Below are 17,266 nucleotides of genomic sequence, written 5' to 3'. Positions count from 1 at the left end.
GTGAAAGAGGGAGTGAGTGAGTGAGTGTGAAAGAGGGAGTGAGTGAGTGAGTGAGTGTGAAAGAGGGAGTGAGTGAGTGAGTGAGTGTGAAAGAGGGAGTGAGTGAGTGAGTGAGTGTGAAAGAGGGAGTGAGTGTGAACACGGGAGCGAGTGAGTGAGTGAGTGAAAGAGAGAATGAGAGAGTGTGATAGTGTGAGAGAGAGAGTGTTTGTGTGTCTGTGCCTGTGTGTGTGAGTTTGTGCGAGTCTGTGTGTGTGTCTGGACCAAGCTAGAATCCCAGGCTAGCCACACGGACGCCCACCGACTATGGCGAGGTCTGCAAGATATAACAGGCTATTCGATGAAGGCATGTAAAATCCCCGGCTTCAATGTGCCCCTCCCTGATAAGCTCAATGCATTCTACGCCCGTTTTGAGCGAGAGGTCAGCGAGAGGTCAGCCCTCCACCCTGGAAGCCCTGGATGGACCTGTATCTGGGGTCACCATTGCAGATGTCAGAGCAGCCTTCTCGAGGGTCAACCCATGGAAAGCGACTGGCCCGGATGGGGTATCGGGACGTGCACTCAGATCCTGCGTGGATCAGCTGGCGGAGGTATTCACAGACATCTTCAACCTCTCTTTACAACAATCTGAGGTCCCTATCTGCTTCAGGAAGACGACTATCATTCTGGTACCAAAGAAAAGCCAAGCAGCGTGCCTTAATGACTATCGGCCGGTGACTCTGACATCCATCATTATGAAGTGCTTCGAAAGATTAGTCACGAATCAATTCCAGCCTCCCAGACTACCTGGATCTACTACAGTTTGCCTATCGCCGCAACAGGTCCACAGCAGACACCATCTCCCTGGCCCTGCACTCAACCCTGGGACACCTAAATAACAAGAACACCTATGTCAGATTCCTATTTATTGACTACAGCTCAGCCTTCAACACCATTATTCCCACGAAACTCATCTCCAAACTCCGTGGCCTGGGGCTCAGCTCCTGCCTCTGCGACTGGATCCTGAACTTCCTAACTCACAGACCACAATCAGTAAGGATAGGCAACAACACCTCCTCCACGATCATCCTCAACACCGGTGCCCCACAAGGCTGTGTTCTCAGCCCCCTACTACACTCATACACCTATGACTGTGGCCAAGTTCCCCTCCAATTCGATTTTCAAGTTTGCTGACAACACCACTGTAGTGGGTCGGATCTCAGACGAGTGTACAGGAATGAGATAGAAAATCTGGTGAACTGATGCAGTGACAATAATCTCTCCCTCATCGTCAGTACAATGAAGGAGATAGTCATTGACCTCAGGAAGCGGAGTGGAGGACATGCCCCTGTCTACATCAACAACGATGAAGTGGCAATGGTCGAGAGCTTCAAGTTTCTAGGTGTCCAGATCACCAGCAACCTGTCCTGGTCCCTCCACGCCGACACTATAGTTAAGAAAGACCCACCACTTTCTCAGAAGACTAAGGAAGTTTGGCATGTCCGTTACGACTCTCGTCAATTTTACAGTTGCACCATAGAAGGCATCCTTTCTGGATGTATCACAGCTTGGTATGGCTCCTGCTCTGCCCAAGACCGCAAGAAACTACAAAGGGTTGTGAGCGAAGCCCAGTCCATCACGCAAACCAGCCTCCCATCCATTGACTTTGTCTACACTTCCCACTGCCTCGGAAAAGCAGCCAGTATAATTAAGGACGCCACGCACCCCGGACATTCTCTCTTCCACCTTCTTCTGTCGGGAAAAAGATACAAAAGTCTGCGGTCACATTCCAACCGACTCAAGAACAGCTTCTTCCCTGCTGCTGTCAGATTTTTGAATGGGCCTATCTCGCATTAAGTTGATCTTTCTCTACACCCTAGCTATGACTGTAACACTACATTCTGCACCCTCTCCTTTCCTTCTCCTCTATGTACTCTATGAACAGTATGTTTTGTCTGTATAGCGCGCAAAAAACAATACTTTCCACTGTATCCCATTACCTGTGACAATAATAAATCAAATCAAATCAAATCAAGCGGGTTGCCCACCCTTGCTCCATGACTAACCATCTTCAGTTGTTTCATTGTTGACTTTCCTTCCAGCATTAGGTCAGAATCAGCTGCCACGTGCTCACTCTGTTTGCAATCTTTCTAATGACTTCACGCAGCAAGAACCTTTTGACCACATTGGGCTGACAAGTGGTAAGAATACAACAGGTTACTCTAAAATATCAGAAGGGAAACTTGAAACAACCACCCTCAGCTGTATTTTGCAAACTGATATAATGTGAGGAAAGATTTGAAAACTAGAAAATGGTGTCCCAGACGTAGGAACATCGGAATTAGGAGCAGAAGTTGGCAAATTCAGCCCTTTGAGCCTGCTCTGCCAGCAATCAGATCATGGCTGATCTCTCCCTGGTCTCAAATCCACCTCCCCACCTGTTCCCCATATCCCCTTATCCCTTTTTTTATTAGAAATATATCTATCTCATAAATCTTAAACGTAATCTAGTAACTGTTACCAAACCAGACAGTTGGGGTTGCTTCTGAGATAAAACAAAGCACCTGGTTTTTCAAAGCAGGCCTTCTTCACAGACATGGCTTGATGCAAGTTAAAACAATTATTCCTGCTCTGTCTCAAAAAGCTACCCTTGCATAGATCGAATGCTTCTGATATACAGTTTTTCCCTTTTGGTGGCGTGTTGGCACAGCGGTTAGCTCAGCTGCCTCACAGCGCCAGGGACCCAGGTTCGAGTCCCGGCTTGGGTCGCTGTCTGTGCGGAGTTTGCACATTCTCCCTGTGTCTGCGTGGGTTTCCTCCGGGTGCTCCGGTTTCCTCCCACAGTCCAAAAGATGCGCTGGTTAGGGTACATTGGCCATGCTAAATTCTCCCTCAGTGTACCCAAACAGCGCCAGAATGTGGTGACTAGGGGATTTTCACAGTAACTTCATTGCAGTGTTAATGTAAGCCCACTTTGTGACTAATAAATAAACTTTTAAAACCTTAAAACATTTCCCTTATCTGAACTAGTCTCTTCAGAAGTCAAACTTAATTTCTTTCCTTTTATGAGTCTACCTTTCAGAATGTTGATGTCAAGTTCACACATTGTGTCCTCCTTTGAACCCCTAGCGCCTGGTCCAAACCATAAGACCATAAGACCATAAGACATAGGAGCGGAAGTAAGGCCATTCGGCCCATCGAGTCCACTCCACCATTCAATCATGGTTGATTTCAACTCCATTTACCCGCTCTCTCCCCATAGCCCTTAATTCCTCGAGAAATCAAGAATTTATCAATTTCTGTCTTGAAGACGCTCAACGTCTCGGCCTCCACAGCCCTCTGTGGCAATGAATTCCACAGACCCACCACTCTCTGGCTGAAGAAATTTCTCCTCATCTCTGTTCTAAAGTGACTCCCTTTTATTCTAAGGCTGTGCCCCCGCGTCCTAGTCTCCCCTGTTAATGGAAACAACTTCCCTACGTCCATCCTATCTAAGCCGTTCATTATCTTGTAAGTTTCTATCAGATCTCCCCTCAACCTCCTAAACTCCAATGAATATAATCCCACGATCCTCAGACGTTCATCGTATGTCAGGCCTACCATTCCTGGGATCATCCGTGTGAATCTCCGCTGGACCCGCTCCAGTGCCAGTATGTCCTTCCTGAGGTGTGGGGCCCAAAATTGCTCACAGTACTCCAAATGGGGCCTAACCAGTGCTTTATAAAGCCTCAGAAGTACATCCCTGCTTTTGTATTCCAAGCCTCTTGAGATAAATGACAACATTACATTTGCTTTCTTAATTACGGACTCAACCTGCAAGTTTACCTTTAGAGAATCCTGGACTAGGACTCCCAAGTCCATTTATGTTCTATTCCCCATTGTTACCAACTTGCCTTAGGTAAACATCTGTTTGGAGTGTTGCTAAGCTCATCAACATATCAAAAGCATTAGTTCCATTCGCATAACCTATATTTTCCAATAGTTTTAAATATATCTATAACCAGTAGAAAACATTCCAATTTAATGGACTTCCCTGATACTCCCACTATTTTTCCTGACGCAAATAATATTTGCTACATGACCAACTCCCAACAAGAGAGCGTCTCAAAATTATCCCCTTACATCCAGTGGTGTTAACATTGACAAATCCCCCACTATCAGCAACATTGACCAGAAACTTAATTGGATGAATTGTATAAATACTGACCCAGTAATCAGTCAGGTGAACTGCACTGCTCCTAGTGCAATTATCATAGAATCCCAACAGTACAGAAGGAGGCCATTCGGCCCATCGAGTCTGTACTCACCACAATCCCAGCCAGGCCCTCTTCCCGTAACCCCACACATATACCCTAGCTAGTCCCCCGACACTAAGGGGCAATTTAGCATGGCCAATCAACCTAACCTGCACATCTTTGGAGTGTGGGAGGAAACAGAGCACCCAGAGAGAACCCATGAAGGCACAGGGAGAATGTTCAAACTCCACACAGACAGTGACCCAAGGCCGGAATCGAACCCGGGTCCCTGGCGCTGTGAGGCAGCAGTGCTAGGTGCTGTGAGGCAGCAGTGCTAACCACTGTGCCACCATGCACCCCCCCCCCCCCGCCCCCCCCCATTATATCTGTTCTTAAGTAAGAACACCAAAACTGCAACTGCTGTGGTCTCACCAATGCCCTGTACAACTAAGGTAAAACTTGCCAACTTTTATATTTCACTCAGTTGATGACAACATTCAATTTACCTTCCTAATCACTTGCTGCACCTGCATACTGACTTTTATGATTTATGTACCAGGACACCCAGATCCCTCTACACAGTGGCACAGTAATTAATACTGCTGCCCCTCAGCGCCAGGGACCCGGGTTCAATTCTGGCCTTGGATGACTGCCTGTTTGTGCCTGCACATTCTCCCCGTGTCTGCGTGGGTTTGCTCCGGGTGCTCCGGTTTCCTCCCACACTCCAAAGATGTGCAGGTTAGGTGGATTGGCCGTGCTAAATTGACCCTAAGTGTCAGGGGGATTAACAGGGCAAATATGTGGAGTTATGGGGATTATGCCTGGGTGGGATTGTTTGTCCATAGGTGTTTATCCATAGGTGTGGGATTCTATGGCGTCGCTCATCCCAAAACTATTAAATCCTGCCTGAGGTCAATGGATCTTCCCGTTGTCTGCCCCTCGCCCGCTCCGATTCCCGTGGTGGGCGAGGCGGTAGAATTTCAGCATAGACCTCTGAAGTAGGGTGTTGAAAAAAGCATATGGGACACTTGCCTTTATCATTAGAGGCATAGAGTACAAAAGCAGGGAAGTCATGTTGGAGTTGTATAGAACTTTGGTGAGGCCACAGCTGGAGCACTGTGTGTTGTTCTGTTTATAGGAAGGATGTGATTGCACTGGAGGGGATGCAGAGGAGATTCACCAGGATGCTGCCTGGGATGGAGCATTTAAGTTATGAAGAGAGGTTGGGGAGGCTTGGGTTGTTTTCGTTGGAGCAGAGAAGACTGAGGGGCGACCTAATCGAGGTGTTCAAGATTATGAGGGGCACGGACAGAGTGGATAAGGAGCAGCTGTTCCCCTTAGTTGAAGGGTCGGTCATGAGGGGACATTGGTTCAAGGTGAGGGGCAGGAGGTTTGAGGAGGGATTTGAGGAAAAGCTTTTTACTCAGAGGGTGGTGAGGGTCTGGAATGCGCTGCCCGGGAGGGTGGAGGAGGCGGGTTGCCTCACATTCTTTAAAAAGTACCTGGATGAGCACTTGGCACGTCATAACATTCAGGGTTATGGGCCAGGTGCTGGTAAAAGGGATTAGGTGGGAGTTCAGGTGTTTCTAAGGTGTTGGCGTGGACTTGATTTGATTTGATTTATTATTGTCGCATGTATTATTATACAGTGAAAAGTATTGTTTCTTGCGCGCTATACAGACAAAGCATACCGTTCATAGAGAAGGAAAGGCGAGGTTGCAGAATATAGTGTTACAGTCATAGCTAGAGTGTAGAGAAAGATCAACTTAATATATGATGGGTGCATTCAAAGGTCTTATGGCAGCATGGAAGAAACTGTTCTCGAGTCGGTTGGTACGTGACCTCAGATTTTGTACCTTTTTCCCGATGGAAGAAGGTGGGAGAGAGAATGTCCGGCGTGTGGGAGGTCCTTAATTATGCTGGCTGCTTTTCCGAGGCAGCGGGAAGTGTAGACAGAGTCAATGGATGGGAGGCTGGTTTGCGAGATGGACTGGGCTTCGTTCGCAACCCTTTGTAGTTTCTTGCGGTCTTGGGCAGAGCAGGAGCCATACCAAGCTGTGACACAACCAGAAAGAATGCTTTCTATGGTGCATCTGTAAAAGCGGTAAACTAGGCAAAATCTGTAAAAGAGGTTTTACTCAGGAATCATCAACAGAACGCACGTGGAGTTTTCCAACCCCCACTGAGTGTTTTTAATTGGACAAGGGAGGGTTAAGAGGAATTGTGTACCGTTTGAATTTCCCAAAGCAGTTTCGCTTTCAGTTTTCAAGAAATCCAAGCAGCTATTGTGAGCGCGGAGTTATTTTACAAAACAGAAGTGTGGAGCTGTAGGGAAAGGAAATGGCAATAAGTTCACAAAAGTTTAAGGAGTGAGGACAACTGAGTCCCAGGACAACTCCAGGAGGCACCTCTGCCTCTACACAACGTCAAAACCTTCACTGGGGATTCGTAAGTACTTTTCGTGACATTCTCAAGCGCAGTTAGGGTGGAGTCTGGTGGTGGAAGGTCACTAACGTTATACTGCTGTTTAAAAACAAAATGGAGAGGACGGTCAAACTAAACATAGGGTGGGCAAATTCTCGGTATAATAACTCAAGGAGTCGGCTGTGAAGGATCCGAAGGAGATAGTCATCGACTTCAGGAAGTGTGGTGGGTCTTGGGCAGAGCAGGAGCCATACCAAGCTGTGATACAACCAGAAGGAATGCTTTCTATGGTGCATCTGTAAAGGTTGGTGAGAGTCGTAGCTGACATGCCGAATTTCCTTAGTCTTCTGAGAAAGTAGAGGCGTTGGTGGGCTTTCTTAACTATAGTGTTGGCATCGGGGGGGGGGGACCAGGACAGGTTGTTGGTGATCTGGACACCTAAAAACTTTAAGCTCTCGACCCTTTCTACTTCGTCCCCATTGATGTAGACAGGGGTATGTTCTCCTTTACGCTTCCTGAAGTCGATGACAATTTCCTTTGTTTTGTTGACATTGAGGGACAGATTACTGCTGCCGCACCAGTTCACCAGATTCTCTATCTCATTCCTGTACTCTGTCTCATCATTGTTTGAGATCCGACCCACTACGGTGGTGTCGTCAGCAAACCTGAAAATCGAATTGGAGGGGAATTTGGCCGCACAGTCATAGGTGTATAAGGAGTATAGTAGGGGGCTGAGAACACAGCCTTGTGGGACACCAGCGTTGAGGATGATCGTGGAGGAGGTGCTGTTGCCTATCCTTACTGATTGTGGTCTGTGGGTTAGGAAGTTCAGGATCCAGTCGCAGAGGGAGGAGCTGAGGCCCAGGCCACAGAGTTTGGAGATGAGTTTCGTGGGAATAATGGTGTTGAAGGCTGAGCTGTAGTCAATAAATAGGAGTCTGACATAGGTGTTCTTGTTATCTAGGTGTTCCAGGGTTGAGTGCAGAGCCAGGGAGATGGCATCTGCTGTGGACCTGTTGCGGCGATAGGTGAACAGTAGTGGATCCTGGTAGTCCGGGAGGCTGGAATTAATTCGTGCCATGACTAGCCTTTCGAAGCACTTCATAATGATGGATGTCAGAGCCACCGGACGATAGTCATTAAGGTACGCTGCCTGGCTTTTCTTTTGTACTGGGATGATGGTCATCATCTTGAAGCAGATGGGGACAGATTGTTGTAAAGAGAGGTTGAAGATGTCTGTGAATACCTCCGCCAGCTGATCCACGCAGGATCTGAGTGCCTCGTCCGGGTATCCCATCCGGGCCAATTGCTTTCCGTGGGTTGACCTTCAAGAAAGCTGCTCTGACATCTGCAATGGTGACCCCAGATACAGGTCCATCCAGGGCTTCCAGGGTGGAAGCTCTCGCTGACCTCTCGCTCAAAACGGTTGTAGAATGCATTGAGCTTATCAGGGAGAGACACATTGAAGCCGAGGATTTTACATGCATCTTCTGTCTTTATCTCAGATGTCCAGCGTCCAAATAATTTGGTTTCTATTTTAACAAATTGCCGTTGTTTTTTTACTTTAGACACCCATCACAAACTGGGAGACTTTACACAGTGTGTTATCAAGCTTCTCATCCCCATAAATCATGGGGATCGAGTTTTCAGCGTGTGAAGCTGCGGACAGGTTGTATGGGAAGATGAAAAACGATCAGGATGGGAACATCACCAGAAGATGGGAGTACATAAAGGTGTTTCTGAAAATAGCTTTTCAACTGATCGTTAAATTGATATCAAAACTTCCATTAAGCCCGGCTGGTTTAATTATAGAAATATTAAGTCAAATTGCTTCTTTTGCTGCAGACCTATATGCAAAGAGCAATGAGGACATTGAGAAAGACAATAAAAAAACAATCCACGAAATATTCAGTGAGGAAAAAGCACAAAAAATCTCCAGCACAATTCATTCTTACCGAGACCGCTGCTTCATATTCTCAGAGGACAAAGAGAAGCTTTGTCAAGAAGCTAAAAGATACGAGTCAAAACTGTTTGATCAGCTGAACGGTATCAGATTCTCGATGATTGGCAATCCCCAAAATGCCACCGTTGCAAATTTGCGTGCCTGGCTGAAAGGTGCCCAATTTCACCTGGAAATACTTTCCGATATGATTAATTTATCAGCTTGCGACGCAAGCCAGGTGCAGAGAGCAGCGGATTCACACATCCTGACCCTGAATGAACTAGTAGGCGCGGTCAAGAAACAGAAAACCTTGGCCATTAATGTCACACTCTTGCTTCTAGCCGTCAGACTGACCGACAAGGAACTGGGTCGTTCCGTTTGCACATTTCACCCTTGTTTCAAAACAGATGCGATCAAAGACAGATACCTGGAGCTCCTGTTTAAAGAGGAAATTAACCCCGAAGAGGAAGGTTTTAGATCTATCGTTGGCCAAGGGCAACCCTGGGCGGAATTCTCCAAGCGTTTCTGCGGGGCCAGGGATTCTCAGGGTGGGACTGTGCTCAGTCCGGCTAAAACCACTGCCCCGGGATTAGTGAATCTCCGATTGAGACGCCCTTCCTAATTTTCACAGGGCAGTGAAAGATGGGGAGGCGGTGGCGAGGGGGAGTTGGAAGGAGGTCTGGTCACCTGTTCAATTCTAATGAACAATCTTTGAATTGGGATCTTGTTAATAGAGTAGTCACCTTGGGCGTGAACCTTATAACATCACGGGGGGTGGTGGAATCGGAGAACAAGGTGGTGCGCGATTGATTCACACGGGAGGCTAGGACGTACCCGGGAATAAAGGCTTTTATTCACAACAAGATTGGAGCACACTACTTAACAATACTATCCCAGACTAAGGGCTACTAGGAAGTAGCAGTGACCTTTATACCCCTGTAAGAAGGCGGAGCCGAACGGAGTGTACCACAGAACAATAATAACAGGTGGAACACCCAAACCCTAACCCCAACAGTAACAAGAGTAACATATGTACAAGTACCCATAGTGGTAACCATCTATGGTTCACCACACAAGGTCATGTTCAGATTTTCATGAGATTTTGTGCCCACGTTGCCATTTACATTGACGGCTAACGCGGGGCTCCCATTGTTACTTATATGCCGTTATCCGGCAATACCACACAGGAAGAAGTCTCACAACACCAGGTTAAAGTCCAACAGGTTTATTTGGCAGCACTAGCTTTCGGAGTCTCAAGCTCCTTCAAGGAGCTTCAAGCTCAAGGAGCTTGAGACTCCGAAAGCTAGTGCTACCAAATAAACCTGTTGGACTTTAACCTGGTGTTGTGAGACTTCTTACTGTGCCCCACCCCAGTCCAACGCTGGCATCTCCACATCAATACCACACAGCACAAAGACCATTCAGCCCATTTTTCCTGTGCCATCTCTTTAAAAGAAGGAGCCACTGCCCCGCTCTTCCCCCAGACCTGCGGTTTGTTTTAACTCTTCAAATATCAATCAAAATTCTAAAGATTCATAACCCTTGGAGTGAAGGAAACTTGCCCCATCTCAGTCCTTAAGGATCCTGAGACTGTGTGTTTTGGATTCCCCGACCGGCGGAAACGATCTCTCGGCGCCCACCCTATCAAACCCCCCTCGTGTAGGTTTTAATGAGATCACCTCTCTTTCTAAACTCCTGACAATACAAGCCCAATTTACTCAGCCTCTAATCACAAGACATCCCACTCAACCCAGGGACCGATCGAGTGAACCTTCGCTGTACCGCCTCTGATGTAGGGGGCGTTTATTAGACTAATAAAAACACATAACCATAAGATTAAGAACACCATCGCACTTAAGAGTGAATGATCTTGCACTATAGGAACACCAGCAAGGGTTCATGAAACGCAGTCAATGGAGTTAATGATGGGATGATTATTGACTGATTTGTATTCATGTTTACTGGATTATGCCCACCGGGAAAGTGGGAGAAATGATTTTGCAACTGTATAATTGTCCTTGCGAGGGCTTTGTTCCTTCCAGTGATAATGGGCTGCCCACATTCTACACCTTGAGTGCTGGGCGACTTTATATCATTCTCCCATTCGACCGTTTGGTTAATAAAGCCACGTCTTAAAATCAGTACGCTGCGTTTCATGAGCCTTTGTATTAGCTTAAATTTAGCAATACATAGCTTTCAGAGGAAAACCCTCATCAACAATCTCCAATGTAAAGTTTATCCTTTCTTAACTGTGCAGTTTTCCAGAAGCAATCTCACCAAAACCGGCACGGTAGCACAGTAGCTAGCACTGCTGCTTCACAGCCCTGGGTTTGATTCCCGGCTTGGGTCACTGTCTGTGTGGAGTTTGCACGTTCTCCTCGTGTCTGCGTGGGTTTTCTCCGGGAACTCCGGTTTCCTCCCACAGTCCAAAGATGTGCGGGTTAGGTTGATTGGCCACGCTAAAATTGCCCCTTGGTGTCCTGAGATGCGTAGGTTAGAGGGATTAGTGGGTAAAATATATGTAGGGATATGGGGGTAGGGCCTGGGTGGGATTGTGGTCGGTGCAGACTCGATGGGCTGAATGGCTTCTTTCTGTACTGTAGGGATTCTATGATTCTATGAAAACCCTATATAACTGTAGCAAGTCTTCTTAATTCTTATACTCTAATCTCCTTGCATTAAAGCCAACATGCCATTTGCCTTCTGAGGCAAAGAGTGGCACAGTGGTTAACACTGCTGCCTCACAGCGCCATGGACCCGGGTTCGATTCCCGGCTTGGGTCACCGTGGTTCCTCCTCAAGGACGCTGTGACATTTCAATTCCCTCCCTTCCTCTTTTATTCAGAAAATGACGCCGCGAATTCCCCAGCAAATTGCTTTTGATTTTTCACTCCTCTCATACGTCCCAGGTTTGAATATAGTTTGTGTCAGGCAGTTGACGGAACCACAGCAGGTTCTTAACAACCGTCTTTACACTGGGATTGAGAGGAAGCAAAGGTTTTTCTCAGGTACTTCCTCGCGATACCAGCCTCACGGTTACAGGGCGAGTCTGGCCTCCAGCGTCGAAACCTCACCTGGCGTTTGTAGCGTCGATGTGAGGTCCCCATGGGGCAGGCGGTTGCTCGGGTCAGGCCCGAAGTTGGCCTTGACCCACCTGCCCCACAAGGTGGCACAGTGGTTGGCACTGCTGCCTGACAGGGATCCGGGTTCGATTCCCGGTTTGGGTCACTGTCTGTGCGGAGTCTGCACATTCTCCCCGTGTCTGCGTGGGTTTCCTCCGGGTGCTCCAGTTTCCTCCCACAATCCGAAAGACGTGCTGGTTAGGGTGCATTGGCTGTGCTAAGTTCTCTCTCAGTGTTACCCGAACAGGCGCCAGAGTGTGGCAACTAGGGGATTTTCACAGTAACTTCATTGCAGTGTCAATGTAAGCCTACTTGTGACACTAATAAATAAACTTTACTTGAGTGGTTTCTGTACCTGCGTGCTAACTTTCTGTGTTCCTTGTACCAATACTTAGTCTCTCAGAAAATCATTGCTCACCAGTTCCACAGCTTTTAAAAATTATCCTCCTTTTCTATACTTCTGATCAACGTGAATAACTTCGCACTTCCCTACATTATACTCTATCTGTCATCTTGTTGCCTACACACTTAACCCATCCGTATCATTTTGAAATCTCTCTGTGAACTCTCCACAGCTTACGTTCCGAGCTGGCTTGTTATCATCAGGAAACTTATATTCATTACTCTCTGCCTCGATATCTAAGACAGTGGCACGGTGGCTCAGTGGTTAGCACTGCTGCCTCACAGCGCCAGGGACCCGGGTTCGATTCCCAGCTTGGGTCACTGTCTGTGTGGAGTTTGCACGTTCTCCCCGTGTCTGCGTGGGTTTCCTCCGGGTGCTCCGGCTTCCTCCCACAGTCTGAAAGACGTGCGGGTTAGGGTGCATTGACCCAAACAGGTGCCGAAGTGTGGCGACAAGGGGAATTTCGCAGTAACTTCATTGCAGTGTTAATGTAAGCCTTACTTGTGACTAATAAATGAACTTTAATATAGATTGTAAATGGCTGCAGCATTGTCTGGTCACTCTGCCAAGAGAGGCATGGTACATTGGGGAAACTATGCAGACGCTGCGACCACGGATGAATGAACACCGCTCGACAATCACCAGGCAAGACTGTTCTCTTCCTGTTGGGGAACACTTCAGCGGTCACGGGCATTCGGCCTCTGATATTCGGGTAAGCGTTCTCCAAGGCGGCCTTCGCGACACACGACGGCGCAGAGTCGCTGAGCAGAAACTGATAGCCAAGTTCCGCACACACGAGGACGGCCTCAACCGGGATATTGGGTTCATGTCACACTATTTGTAACCCCCACAGAGTTTCACTGGCTGTCTTGTCTGGAGACAATACACATCTTTTTAGCCTGTCTTGATGCTCTCTCCACTCGCGTTGTTTGTATCTTAAAGACTTGATTAGCTGTAAGTATTCGCATTCCAACCATTAATCATGTAAATTGAGTCTGTGTCTTTATATGCCCTGTTTGTGAACAGAATTCGCACTCACCTGAAGAAGGGGCTTGGAGCTCCGAAAGCTTGTGTGGCTTTTGCTACCAAATAAACCTGTTGGACTTTAACCTGGTGTTGTTGGACTTCTCACTCTGCCAAGTGTCATGGCAATGTGCTGGGTGAAACATGGACTATTAATCGTTAGTTTGCTCGACTGGTTTATGGCCTTGGATTGTTTTTCTAAAGGAATAGAAATGGCTTGCGCTGCAAAGAAACTGGATCGGAATTGCTTATATTGGAACTATAGAGATAGGTTAGCGGTTAAGAATTATACCTTGCCATGTTTAAGTATTTCCATTGGTAAAAGTTATGCTGATTCTATTTGTTATATTTTAACAATGTTGTTAGATAAAGTGTGTTCTCATGGGTCAATAGAATCACACCTGGAGCGATCATTTTATGGTCACGTTAATGCCAAAATCAAAAATAGTTGGGGTCTAGGGCTAACTTCATAATATACCTTGGACTGTCTGATCTGGTCCCTAATAACATTGGCTGTGACAGCTAGAATTTCAAGACCACCAAAGGGACATCAGAACATGAATATTCGTTCTTTCTTATAGACTTTATCTTTTATCAATTTCATGTAGTCCACTCTCTAACATTTATGCTTGTGTTTGTATCACAGGATTTGTGACATGCCTTTCCTTTTTTCATAGTGTTATGCATTTACCTGAGTGAATTCTGTACAATAAAACTAGCTCCTTATTTGTTAACTCAAGAGATCGGTCTTGCTTATTTCTTCATATAGGTTCACATTCCTGTCACACAAATGCCAGGCAATGACCATCACCAATAAGAGACTCTCTAACCACCACCCCTTGACATTCAATGGTGTTACCATCACTGAATCCCCCACTGCCAACATCCTTGGGTTTACCATTGACCAGAAACTGAACTGGACTCACCACATAAACACAGTGGCTACAAGAGCGGGTCAGAGGCTAGGGATCTCTGTCGAACCCTTAAAGAATCTGATATGTTTAAATCATATCACCTCTTATTCTCCCGAACTCCAAACTCTTTAATCTTTCCTCATGTGGCAATACCTCCATACCCGGGATCATCCCATTAAACTTCCGAGGTACTGCCTCCAAGCATAATATATCTGTCTTTAAATAACCCATACTCACTATTCTAAATGTGGCCTCACTAGAACCTTATACAGTTGCAGCAACATTTGCTTTGTGTAGGATATCAGCATGTGTCAAGTGGCATGATGGCACAGTGGTTGGCACTGCTGCCTCACAGCGCCAGGAACCCGGGTTCGATTCCCGGCTTGTGGAGTTTGCACGTTCTCCCCGTGTCTGCGTGGGTTTCCTGATTGGCAATGCTAAATTGCCCCTTAGTGTCCAAAGATGTGTAGGTTAGGTGGATTGGCCATGCTAAATTGCCCCTTAGTGTCCAAAGATGTGTAGGTTAGGTGGATTGGCCATGCTAAATTGCCCCTTAGTGTCCAAAGATGTGTAGGTTAGGTGGATTGGCCATGCTAAATTGCCCCTTAGTGTCCAAAGGTTTTTTTAAATTCATTTGTGGGACATGGGCAACGCTGGCTGGCCAGCATTTATTGCCCATCCCTAGTTGCCCGTGGGCAGTTTAGACTCATTCACATTGCTGTGGGGCTTTAGTCACATGTAGGCCAGACCAGGTAAGGACGGCAGATTTCCTTTCCTGAAGAACATTAGTGAACCAGATGGGCTTTTCCGACAATCGACAATGGTTTCGTGGTCATCAGTAGATTCCTAATTCCAGATTTTTTTATTGAATTCAAATTCCACCAACTGCTGTTGTGGAATCAGGTGTTCGAACCCGTGTCCCCAGAACATTAGCTGAGTTTCTGGATGAATAGTCTAGCGATAATACCACCTGGCCATCGCCTCCCCTCTAGGTGCATGTTAGGTTGATTGGCCATATTAAATTGCCCCTTAGTCTCAGGGGGATTAGCAGGGTAAATACCTGGGGTTATGGGGATAAGGCCTGGCTGGGGTTGTTGGCGGTGCAGGCTCGATGGGCCAAATGGCCTCTTTCTGCAGGGATTGTATGATTCTATAACCTGATCCATAAATCAATGTTCTATTTGTTTCCAAGGTGAGGCAACGTTAAATCAGTAAGAACAGATTGTTTTTCAAAAATAAACTTCATTGGTTTGGTCATGTACATACAACAATCACAAAAAAAAAACTTCCTTACAGTTTAAAGACATTCACAAGTCATTTTTCCGTAATATCATGTAGTGTTCACTCTAACACTCTTGTCCTGACATTCATACATCTTGTAAACATTCGAATAGAAAATGCGCGGTATTTACATATCGGTATCTAGATGCACAGTTACATTCATTGCCAAGAAAGAAAGGACATTTGTTTTTGACAGTTCCCCGTTACCCTTTCGGCAGCTGCTGCAAGCTTCATTCTGTCCTTCCATGTGTAGTCCTCTACAACGGAACAGGCGCGTTTCCAAAACAGCCACTCTCAAAGGGGTCCCGATCTGGAGAAGCCGCAGTTTTCAGGCGGGTGAAAGTCTCAGTGTGTGAAATGCCACAGAGCTCAGTACTGAAACCTGCCTTAAGGTCCCTGCCAACGTGACACATCAAAAACCGTCAGTTGTCCCAATCACGACTGCCAGGAAAAAAATTAAGGCTAAAGACAAAATACTGCAGATGCTGTAATTGGAAACAAAGTAAGTAGTCTCACAACACCAGGTCAAAGTCCAACAGGTTTATCTGACAGCACTAGCTTTCAGAGTCTCAAGATCCTTCATCGCCTGATGAAGGAGCTTGAGACTCCGAAAACTCATGCTACCAAATAAACCTGTTGGACTTTAACCTGTTGTTATGAGACTACTTGCTGTGTCCACCCCAATCCAACGCCAGCAACTCCACATCATCGGAAACAAAAACAGAAAATGCTGGAAAATCTCAGCAGTTCTGAAAGCGTCTGTGGAGAGAGAATGGAGCCAACGTTTTGAGTCCGGATGATCCTTCATCAGACTCTTGAGCTCGGAACGGTTGCGATCTTGCCACAGCGGAACGGGATTTCTTCGTGCATGTATCTCATTGCCAGCCATGTCGGACTTTACACATTTAATCAACTGATCCACTCTACATGTATTATCCTGATGCACTTGGCTGCAAACCTGAAAGTAACCAGCTTCTCCCGTGGCGATCTTGGCCGGAATTCACTGCAGCAGGAGCGGAGAATCCCGGTCGCGGGTGAGGTCGGAGAATCCCGCCCCTTGCGTTTTGCCAAGAGCAGCTCCTTTTCTCCTCCACTTAGTTCTGATCGGAACCAAATCTTTGTTAAAAGTCTGTCGATACCTTCCAGGTATACATTTTTGACAAATATTCACTCTTGCCTTTTGATCATTGGTGGCAATCAGTGGCACAAAGAATTTGATTTTTTATTAAATTTGTTTTTTATTCGTTGGTGGGATGCGGGCGTCGCTGGTTGGGTCAACATTTATTGCCCATTTCAGAGGACATTGCTCTGGGTCTGGAGTTACATGTAGGCCAGACCGGGTAAGGACGGCAGATTTCCTTCCCTAAAGGACATTAGTGAACCAGGTGGGTTTTTCAGACAGTGGTTTCATGGTCACAAGTCGATTCCTAATTCGAGATATTTTTTATTGAATTCAAATTCCACCGACTGCCGTGCTGGGATTCGAACCCAGGTCCCCAGAACATCAGCTGAGTTTCTGGATTGATAGTCATGCGATAATATCACCTAGACTTTTAATTCTGGATTTTTATTGAATTCAAATTTAACCATCTGCTGTGGTGGGATTGGAACCCGGATCGCCAGAGCATTAACCGGGTCTCTGGAATTGTTAGTCCGGTGACAATACCACTGCGCCTACACCCTTGAAATTTCACTCCTCCCTCTCTTCATTCCTCCCCGCAGGGGGAGGCTTTTCCTTGAGAAACTCACTGAAACCGACTTACTGAACTGCTCCAGTTTGCTGCTCACCCCCTCGGTTTTTATTTATTCATTCGTGGGTCACGGGCATCGTTGGCTGGGCCAGCATTTATTGCCCATCCCCAGTCCCCCTTGAACTGAGTGTCCCGCTCGGCCATTTCAGAGGGCAGTTGAGAGTCAACCACATTGCTGTGGCTCTGGAGTCAC

The 17,266-nt window shown here is 46.7% G+C and overlaps 2 protein-coding genes across 5 annotated transcripts in view; both read left to right on the top strand.

The window, feature by feature from the left end:
• LOC144509135 (epithelial membrane protein 2-like) overlaps positions 1 to 17,266 on the top strand; it is a 323,958-nt gene that overhangs the window by 263,041 nt on the left and 43,651 nt on the right. The window lies entirely within an intron of this gene.
• LOC144509133 (uncharacterized) lies at positions 6,475 to 12,054 on the top strand. 4 transcript variants are annotated; one of them, XM_078237528.1, is made up of 3 exons: positions 6,475 to 6,662; positions 7,603 to 7,782; positions 8,207 to 10,720. In XM_078237528.1, exon 3 carries the CDS (start codon positions 8,270 to 8,272, stop codon positions 9,200 to 9,202), a length of 933 nt encoding a protein of 310 aa, XP_078093654.1. In that variant the 5' UTR covers positions 6,475 to 6,662; positions 7,603 to 7,782; positions 8,207 to 8,269; the 3' UTR covers positions 9,203 to 10,720. The 4 variants fall into 4 exon arrangements, with proteins under 4 accessions (XP_078093654.1, XP_078093656.1, XP_078093655.1 ...); XM_078237529.1 differs by lacking the exon at positions 6,475 to 6,662 and adding an exon at positions 6,691 to 6,942 and having other exon boundaries at positions 8,207 to 12,054; XM_078237530.1 differs by lacking the exon at positions 7,603 to 7,782 and having other exon boundaries at positions 6,502 to 6,662; positions 8,207 to 10,708.

Source organism: Mustelus asterias, chromosome 21, assembly GCF_964213995.1.
Source record: "Mustelus asterias chromosome 21, sMusAst1.hap1.1, whole genome shotgun sequence".
NCBI classification, from domain to species: Eukaryota; Metazoa; Chordata; class Chondrichthyes; order Carcharhiniformes; family Triakidae; genus Mustelus; species Mustelus asterias.
The sequence above is the reverse complement of the archived record's forward strand: the minus strand, read 5'-3'. Positions and strand labels throughout refer to the sequence as shown.

Excerpts from the sequence above, each read along its gene's own strand:
- LOC144509133 (XM_078237529.1), top strand. The coding sequence starts at position 8,270 with ATGGGGATCGAGTTTTCAGCGTGTGAAGCTGCGGACAGGTTGTATGGG.